General features: G+C 53.8%; 1 protein-coding gene across 1 annotated transcript in view; it reads left to right on the forward strand.

Moving 5' to 3' along the window:
* Nucleotides 1-9,406, forward strand: part of LOC119093252 (39S ribosomal protein L4, mitochondrial) — a gene marked incomplete at its 5' end in the record, with an annotated part of 10,543 nt that extends 1,137 nt beyond the window's left edge. The window contains 4 exon segments of the mRNA XM_037216173.1: nt 3,236-3,349; nt 4,461-4,681; nt 4,958-5,031; nt 8,673-9,406. Coding sequence (XP_037072068.1) covers nt 3,236-3,349; nt 4,461-4,681; nt 4,958-5,031; nt 8,673-8,818 — 555 coding nt within the window.
* Nucleotides 9,407-10,171: the final 765 nt, after the last annotated feature.

A 10,171-nucleotide genomic window follows, 5' to 3' on the forward strand; every position in this document is an offset into this window, starting at 1 on the left:
CCTGCTTACGACGCGCGATCGACACACTTATAAAAAATCGCTTGCGTGAACAAATTATATGCCGATAAGGCACTTTCTACGGCGTGTAAGACGCGACATGATACGAACTTCATATACATTAGACTTGATGCACGGCGCACTTGGTGTTGTGACTACGGGGTTGACATCAAACATACGCAAATGGAGTCAGACCCCATTATGGCGAAACGCCTTGCTTTGCCCAGGTTGTCTCCGTCTTGCAGGGGACGTTCCACACTTGAAGATGTTGAGGCTAGCGTCATATGAAGTTAGCTCACTTATAACTGTTGGTGTACTTTAAAGTGGAAAACTCATGACGCTATCAAAATTTACATGAACTGATACTTATGACGCTAGAATAATGACATTATTATGGTTTCACGGGTGCCTGGATGGCTTTGAAATGGCCTGTACAGAATAGTACTGCACATCTTCGGGGGCGCGCAGCTCAGAAACAAGAGGGGTCTAGGTCTTACGAAGGGCATGACTGTGAACTACACCAAACGATTTTCAAGATGGCCATTTCATTTCGAAGCCCCATACCAATTCGGAACATTCCCTGTAACATACTATCTGCGTCATTTTGAATTTCGTTGTGCCGTGTCGCGGCGTGTCGCAGCGGCCGGCTCGCGTTGCTAGGCAACCGAAATAAAAAGCTTGCAGGTGGCGCAGATCAGCGGGCCGTAAGCCGAGGCTCCCGTTTCGGATGCTTCAGCCGTCCGCTCACTCCTCCCTTACTAATGGTAAGACCGTGTATTGGGAGCGTCATCCTAATCTGACAATCGTCTTAACAGCACTGCTTATTATGGCAAGGGCTCCCTGCATTTGGCCCGCGTGTCGAGATCCTTCGGGGCAGACGACTACATCCTTACCCCTTCCGTTCCACCGGATGCCCACAGTTGTTCGTAACGCGTCTTAATACAGACAGCTAAATGCCTCTCAGTGATGCGGGTTTAATCATCTAAAAATTGAATTCACGATGTACAAGAAAGTGTGACGTTTTCAGCAAGTCTAGAATAGCCAGGCACTTGTAACCAATTGTAAGACAAATTTTGTAAAATATTGGTATCGTGAACAACCATTTTTTGCGTTTTCCCACAACTCAAATAATTCCACATGCTATGAAAACAAAACGTAGGGCGACGAACTCCACCAACGTGTTATCAGCCTAGTTAATTTGAGGATGACATGCGCGAAGTCCACTTCTTGTAAGCTCATGGTATAGAAAAGCAGAGGTCTCGAAGACAGTTGTTGCTGTCATCAAAGGAGTTGTTGAATTTTTTTGTGCGGCACGGATGCACACTCGCAAGCAATGGATAGCCCACCAATGGGGGCTGGCGGACTTGCGCGTTCTGCATTTTGTTTTTACGGAAGATGGCACCGTTTGAGGTCATGCGAAGCGCAACGATAAGGGTTGTTTTAGATAACATGTCTGCACAAATTTGCAGTGGAAGTTGCAGGTGTCTGGCTATGTATAATACTCGTCACTGACGTCCGGCTCCCGTAGGGTCTCAAGTTGTATGTCATTTAAACTGCCTTATTGTAGAAAATATACCTGGGTACCAAGTAGCCGGTGAGGTAATGTTGGGCATAGTTGCTTGGCCTCTTAGTGGTCTGTTGTCGGAGGACACCGGTAGGGTGTTGGTTAAGCGGCGCGCCTGGGAAATGAAAAGTACGGGCTCAGTTTTCCGCGGCGCCCGCCCTACCTGCCGAGGCGGGGCCCTTCCTGCCCAAGTGGAGAGTCAGGCGACACTGTATAGCCTCAGCAGCTGAGTGCGGCGTAAAGCCCAACGCTACGATATCAGGTTGCAAACTAAAAGCGTTCTTAAAATGTTTTTTTTACGGACCAAAAACGACACTCGCCATAAGAAGCTTTTAGATAAAGGCGGTCGTCAAATTTACGAATGAGAATTTGGGTTGTAGAGTTACGGAACAAGGGGTCGTCGGCTTACGCCCACCCAGCCCAAGGTCGTATAAGCGAGGTAGAACCAAGGCCCCGCGATGATAGAATGGACGCCAGGATATATACCAAAACGTACTAGGTTTAGAATTGGTGTCGACCTAGCGGTCGCATATGTCAGTGTCAATAAATCATTGTTGCGGTTAGGAAACTTCAATGACTTTTTGTTACCACATCACCACCGATTAAATATTATAACCCGAAATGACATTTGTAGAATGTCATCCTCAATTGTTTCAAACGGTGACCTAATTTGTCAGTTGATACAACAAAACCGCACGGGTTCTGCTGGCAATATAGGCATTCTACTCGGCTGACGGCTCATCGCTCGTGTTGAAAGTCGGCGTCAGGGTACCTACTACCCTGCCGTTTATGGAATGTTGCCTGAATTGCGTCGCAAGGTAGCCAACAGACACACAATCTCTATTTTAAGTCTCCTGCACCACTGTTATATTTATATGTATGACAAAATCCCTTAGAAGTAGGTTGAGGCATACAAACACCATTTGACGTAATATCCCCTCCCCTTTCCCGACCGATAAGTGTGACATGCCTTGTGCAATGCGTCTAACAAACATATTGATGCATTCTTTCAACCGTTCTGGGTCATTTCTTAATATTATAAAATATTTCTCGGACATTGCAATTATTGATGTTTTCATTACGTTTTTTTTAAATTTCCAGGGGTATCTCCATATATAGAAAATGAGTGCCCCTGCCACACGCATGTGTATTTTTTGACTTATTTTTATGACATTTGTACTTTGATATGGTATGGTATGACGTATTTTTCGCTGTGTAGGCCCAGTCTGTGATATTTGATACAGGGTGTACAGAAGGCGTCATGGGCAGGATCCCGGGGACCGCGGGCGTTGTTACGGCTCGGACGGTGCTGCGCCCGCTCAGAGTTTCATGATCGACACATGTACGTTCGTCATGTAGTCTGTTTCATGTCTGTATGTTCCGTGGTTGCTCACAGCAGACAGCAGTGTGAAAAGCCCAAAGCCCGTGGGTCCATGGTTCGTACCCAAGCGTGTAGGACGGGCTGCTCACGTCCAGCTCAGCGTTCGCCTGCGCAGCTGTCCGTTCACTCCTCGCCAGACGGTGTCGGCCCCGTATCGTGTCGCGACGCCAGTTTGCCGAGATCCGGGCGTGTTCTTCGCAGCGCCTCCGCAGTTCGCAAACGTGACGTGTGAGCCGTCCGCCGCCCGTCGTCTTACGCACTGTTGACGGGCCGCCGGCCGGGCGTCATTGCAGGACCACGCCACGACGAAGACGAGGGCCGAGGTGCGCGGCGGCGGAAAGAAGCCCTGGCCTCAGAAGGGCAGCGGCCGCGCCCGGCACGGCAGCATCCGGTCGCCAATCTGGAAGGTTAGTGTGCGGCGTCCGGGCAGCGCGGCGTCCGCTGGCCAATCTGGGAGGTTAGCATGCGGGGTCCGGGCAGCACGGCGTCCGCTGGCCAATCTGGAAGGTTAGCGTGCGGGGTCCGGGCAGCACGGCGTCCGCTGGCCAATCTGGAAGGCCAGCGTGCGGCGTCCGGGCAGCACGGCATCCGCTAGCCAATCTGGAAGGTTAGCGTGCGGCGTCCGCTGGCCACGCTGAAAGGCTGGCCGTTGTAGTGGCGTTCATTCGCGGCTCTGAGATGTCGGTATGCGATGCCAGGGTTTGATAGCATCCGCTGACATCTGTGGTAGGTCAGTAGGCCACGGCTACCTTCGCTCGCCAGTTGTCCGCTTCGCTGCCGAGCCGTTTCGCCGCGAAGTACAAGTGTTTCATAAGCTTTCCGACGGCCATGGCCATTGGTCCACCAATGGCGGTCATCGGTCCACTCATGCAGGCGACAAGACTATTCGTCGGGGCAGGCCACGACTGACTAATGGCCGGAGGCGGGAGATCGGGTTTTGCCCGTTGATAGTGTAACCCAATCGTAGTATGGGATGCGGTGGAGGTTTATCCGATTCGTGCGATGCGTCAGCTGAGCTGCGTGTGTCAGCGACTCAAGTCATCCAACTCCTTCACGCACCATATCATTTCATTTCGCGGTACGGCTAGTGGTCCCGGAAGCCTCACTGTCGTTAAATGTGTTAGCCGCAGGTGATTTACCGCAGAACGCTTTTCATTACAAATATCAGCACCAGCACTGGGGCGCAGACCGCATACGTTAGTGCATTGAGGTCGTTGTGATATTACAAAAGTTGGTTGTTATATAAGTGTCCTGAGTAAGACTTTGCAGAAACTTCACCGTTGACTACCATTGGTTGCCATGCCCACCGAATGGTGCTACCACCCACCTGGGTTTATCATTGCCGTTGCGCCAGCGGACCACGTACTTTCCGGTGGACCACCGACCTTCCCAGTGGCGGACCGCGGACTGTCCACGGGTGGAGCACCGCCTGAACCCCGGCTGTCCGGGTGGGCGGGGAGGGGCCTTGACAGTCGGTACACGCAGTTGACCTTGGCTGTCCGGTGCGCGTGTCGGCAGGGAGGCGGCGTGTCGCACGGTCCTCGCGGCCCCAAGTCCTTCTTCTACATGCTGCCGTACAGCGCGCGCGTCGGTGGCTTGTGCGCCACGCTCAGCGTCAAGTTAGCCCAGAGTGACCTGCACGTGGTGTCCGACCTGGGGCTGCCGTCGGCCGAGGCCGGCTTCCTGCAGCAGCTGGCCGAGCGGCGACTCTGGGGGCCCAGCGTCCTCTTCGTGGACGAGTGAGTGGACGCGCAGCGTCCCCTTTGTGGACGAGTGAGTGGGCGCGCATACGTCGTTGCAGACCTCGCAGTGGGGCTGGTGGACGCTGATGACGCCCAGCTTCACTTTGGAAATGATGCGTGACGTGTGCAGACAAGCTGGCCCACCGCATTCCGTGTGTGTTCGCGCTGACGTCGATGCTGTAAACCAAGCCACGCCACCAGCCGCCTGACTTCGCGAGGCCGCTCTGCGTGCTCCGTCGCTGTGCCGACTGCTGACCTTGCCCCGTATCTCAGCACGGACGAGATGCCGGAGAACATCGCGCGGGCCGCCGACGGCATCCCGCACTTCAACCTGCTGCCCGTCTACGGTCAGTGGCCTCTGCCGAGCGAGTGGGACGCGTCGGCTGGCGCTCGGTACCTGCGCGCGGGCTGGAGGCCACCGACGGATGTTGGTGGCCTGGTAACTGTCCGGCGTGCGCTCCGTAGCTTAGGAATTTCTTATCCGCGCCGGCTCGGAGCTTCGGTCCCGGGCCACTTCTTTTGGGCAATCATTTCCCTATTTTGAACTTGTACGCGCGGACATGGCTGTCGCCAAGGCGGGCCGCGCGACAGGCTACTGTGGTGCCCAGGTGCGTCGTCCGCGGGCAGTATTGTACTCACCGCTCCAAACCGTTTCACATCACCTATCTCGAGGCATGACAGTGGGGGAGAGCTGTATGACCGCAGCAGTATTGTACTCACCGCTCCAAACCGTTTCACATCACCTATCTCGAGGTATGACAGTGGGGGAGAGCTGTATGACCGCAGCAGTATTGTACTCACCGCTCCAAACCGTTTCACATCACCTATCTCGAGGCATGACAGTGGGGGAGAGCTGTATGACCGCAGCAGTATTGTACTCACCGCTCCAAACCGTTTCACATCACCTATCTCGAGGCATGACAGGGGGGAGAGCTGTATGACCGCAGCAGTATTGTACTCACCGCTCCAAACCGTTTCACATCACCTATCTCGAGGCATGACAGTGGGGAGAGCTGTATGACCGCAGCAGTATTGTACTCACCGCTCCAAACCGTTTCACATCACCTATCTCGAGGCATGACAGTGGGGGAGAGCTGTATGACCGCAGCAGTATTGTACTCACCGCTCCAAACCGTTTCACATCACCTATCTCGAGGCATGACAGTGGGGAGAGCTGTATGACCGCAGCAGTATTGTACTCACCGCTCCAAACCGTTTCACATCACCTATCTCGAGGCATGACAGTGGGGGAGAGCTGTATGACCGCAGCAGTATTGTACTCACCGCTCCAAACCGTTTCACATCACCTATCTCGAGGCATGACAGTGGGGGAGAGCTGTATGACCGCAGCAGTATTGTACTCACCGCTCCAAACCGTTTCACATCACCTATCTCGAGGCATGACAGTGGGGGAGAGCTGTATGACCGCAGCAGTATTGTACTCACCGCTCCAAACCGTTTCACATCACCTATCTCGAGGCATGACAGTGGGGGAGAGCTGTATGACCGCAGCAGTATTGTACTCACCGCTCCAAACCGTTTCACATCACCTATCTCGAAGCATGACAGTGGGGGAGAGCTGTATGACCGCAGCAGTATTGTACTCACCGCTCCTAACCGTTTCACATCACCTATCTCGAGGCATGGCAGTGGGGAAGAGCTGTATGACCGCAGCAGTATTGTACTCACCGCTCCTAACCGTTTCACATCACCTATCTCGAGGCATGGCAGTGGGGAAGAGCTGTATGACCGCAGCAGTATTGTACTCACCGCTCCAGACCGTTTCACCTCACCGATCTCGAGGCATGACAGTGGGGAAGAGCTGTATGACCGCAGCAGTATTGTACTCACCGCTCCAAACCGTTTCACATCACCGATCTCGAAGCATGACAGTGGGGGAGAGTTGTACGACCGCAGCAGTATTGTACTCACCGCTTCAAACCGTTCCACCTCACCGATCTCGAGGCGTGACAGTGGGGGAGAGCTGTATGACCGCGCCGTCGAAGCGCCGCGAAGCCCCAACAACCATTCAGTGAGGGAGATGTACGTTTCAGCACTCAATCCGCTTGTCTCCCCCCCCCCCTCCCCCTCCTATCCCTATCCCGTGTTGTTAGCCGTGCCACGTGTCTCTCGCTGGCGGAAGCCCGTCCTCGGCGACCCATGACGTCAGATGATGGATTAGCGGCCGTTTCGTCAGCAGCCGGCGCGTCTGAGCTCGTCAGCGGCGAGTGGCGGTTGTGCCGCGCGCCCGGCGCTCGAGCTGTTGAGCGGCTGGATTAAGGGCTTGGGGCACGTGTTGGTCCGGGCCGGCCCCCGGGCGCCGTGTGTCCGGCCGTTCAGGTGGAGGCCGGCGGCTTAGTGATGACGAGGCGGCCGGAGTGGGATCTGCGGAGCCGCCACTGGCGATGGCGCCCATCGGCTATCGGGTTTAAAGGAGAGGCGGCCGGAGTGGGGTCCGCGGAGCCGCCGCTGGCGATGGCGCCCGTCGACTATTGGGCTTAGCGGAGAGGCGGTCCGACCCAGAGCAATCAACAGTGCTAGATTGCGTGGACAGAAATGCCTCTTAGAGGGACACCGAGTTTGATGTGGTGTTCTCTGTGGGGTGTTCATAGCAAGTGTCATCCGTGACCCCTTCGGATCGTTTGTTTGCTGTTGAACTATTATGTATATTGCTCTTGCAAGCCAATGCTCATTAGAAGTATTCTAGCTACCCATCTTTGGACGGAACTTCAACCATGAGAAATGGAAGTATCCAGTTTGCTCTCCAAGTGTGGAAATTTGTCTACGGAACAATGACAACGGATTAACGGAGGCGTTTGGGGGGGGGGGGGGATAACCACGAGTTTTCCTGTTTCCTGATGTCTTCATGCAACGCCGGAGGATTACTGCTGTTTTTTTTTCCAGAGATGTATAGTAGTCTTTCACGCTGCATGTGTCGCCCACCCCGTCCCCTCTCCCACATCCCCAATCTGTGGTCAGCCCTTTTCAAACCGGGAACAGGCCTTGCTTGATGTCATTTGTCATGACGTCACCAACGACGTCGTGAAAAATGACGTCATCATCGTCACTTTTTGACGGTGGGTCCCGTCACGCGGTGGCGTGGGGTTGTTTCAGTGGCTGACATGGGAGGACACTGCTCCGACTTCTCTAGTTGATACCGACGGTGTTCGCAAACCCACGAAACACACCACCAGCCGGTGGTCACATCGGCATGGGCTCTGTTCTGTGCCGCTGACCTTTGCACTTATACCGCCTTGCTAGCCCGGTTGGGATACGGAAAGTGCTGCTGGCAGGTCCTGACCAGGCATGCCCTGAGGCGGGGGTACTGTCGCGCCCGAACCTTCCTGCTGTGTGGGCTGATGTAGTGTACTCTTTTTGTCCTTGAAGATATTGAGTTCTGTGGTTGATTAGAACAGAGCCTGTCTAAATTTGTCAGCCATACCTGTTAAAAGTGGGCAGCTCATGAATGAACATTCTCTCTGTGGACCGGTGTGCAATATTTCGACGTGGCCTGGACCCACGATCTGGTGGCAGCTGTGTTGTGGTAACCTAGGCCTGGTCCTTAAGTGCTGGCAGGGCTCTGCATCGAACGTATGCCCTAGGATATACGTGTACGGAAACAAGGTTTATGCGCCCTCTGATTTTGACAGAATTTCCTTCAAAAGTCGGGATAGGTTTGACTGCTTTATTTTTCGCATTCTGTGCGACCGAGCAAAGAATTCAAGTGTTTTCTCCCCCGCATACACAAAAAAGCACCAGACAGGAAGTCTGGCGGTGACAATAGTAAGCGATTTGGTAGATGGAGACATGGTTGTTGAGCGCCAATCACAGGGCGCGAACAGTTGTCGGTTTTCACCAACTGATATGGCTTTTTATCTTATGTGTTGTATCACCTAGTGTGTTTGCGCACACACACATTACTTGGATTGGTCGAATATCATAACTACGAGACTCTATGTAAGCGGTTTCTCGCCTTTTCCCTCGGCAGGTCTGAACGTCTACAGCATGCTGAAGCATGACACGTTGGTACTGACGGTGGCCGGGTTGGAGAGAGTGCAAGAGCGTCTCCTCCGCGCGCTCTCTCTGCCAGACAACCGGGCCGTCAAGCACACGGACGTTGGCATCCTCCGATGAGACGCCAGCGACGCTCCCCACTCAGTGGCGGAACCTGCAGCGAGGTGACCGGGTGTGCGCACCGGTGCCAGCGGCGGAGCTGGTCCTGGGTCCGGCAGAGGCCTGGTGCCAGCGGCGGAGCTGGTCCTGGGTCCGGCAGAGGCCTGGTGCCATTGGCGAAGCTGGTCCTGGGTCCGGCAGAGGCCTGGTGCCAGCGGCGGAGCTGGTCCTGGGTTCGGCAGGGGCCTGGTGCCGGCGGCAGAGCTGGTCTTGGGTTTGTGCCGAGGCATCATGGGCTGGTAATGAGTGTCTTCGGTATGCGCGTGACGTTAGCGCTTTTTAGCGATGTGCCCATATGTTTTGTTAGACTTGTGCGGGTCGTGTACAATGATTTTGTAAGTCCTGTGATTGAAAGTGCGTCGCTCAACTGATGTGCGCCATCGCGAAGTAGTGCTTCGCGTTTCTGTATTAAATATCCTTCCGTTGTCGAAAGCTAAGCGGTTCACCATCGCACTGAAACTTGGAGACGCCCTGGCGACATCGCGTATGCTGGGGTCGGTATGCATGTGTGTGTGGATGTGATGTGCTCAAATACAGCTCTGTTCTGTATGTGATGTTTGTAGCGTGATGATTGCCTACTCCATGGGATGGTTCTCACCAGAGTCAAACATCACGGTGATGTTGAGCTCCGTTGCTATTCTGGCCTGCTTTGCCAAAACGGATCGTTGCTTTTTTAAGGCGCTCGTGTTTTGCCGGTTCTTTCAACTTCATTGCCTCGTCACTTTTGTTTCGTCTCCGCCCAAGAGCTGTTGACCAGGTACATGTTGCCAGCTAGCAGTAGGATGAATCATCTCGTTTGCGTCGACGGGAAGGAGCGGAATCCGATCTGTATGAAGGGGAGACGGATCCGGATTGCCTGGAGATAATGCGATCATACCAGCGTGCATGGTCGTGTGTAGGGGACTGGTAGTAACGACAGGTTTTACAGTATATTCAATTTATACTGCACGCTTCAATTTATGAAAACTTGCAAGTCGCATTTCCTGAGCCCATTGGTACACCTTTCGTTTTCATCGGCTAGGTATTCTAGGAGCATGAGATCTTCAGCATTTTCACAATCCTGCGTTGAACAGGGATCAGTCACCTCGCGGCCTGGCTCAACCAGGTTTAATTTATAATTTTAGATACTGGAATTGGATGGCCCTACAGAAATATTTCATGTTTCCGGAACTAATGGTGTCACATTCAGCTGAGTACGTGCGGAGCATGAGATTACTAGCAGCTCGTGTCGGCAAAGCAGGTCCAGCCGCCATGAGCGGGCCTTGCTAGGTGATAGCATTTTTGGTGTATGGTGCGAGCTGGGACGCACCAGTG

This window comes from Pollicipes pollicipes, unplaced genomic scaffold, assembly GCF_011947565.3.
Source record: "Pollicipes pollicipes isolate AB1234 unplaced genomic scaffold, Ppol_2.1 Scaffold_4002;HRSCAF=4701_pilon_pilon_pilon, whole genome shotgun sequence".
Taxonomy (NCBI): domain Eukaryota; kingdom Metazoa; phylum Arthropoda; class Thecostraca; order Pollicipedomorpha; family Pollicipedidae; genus Pollicipes; species Pollicipes pollicipes.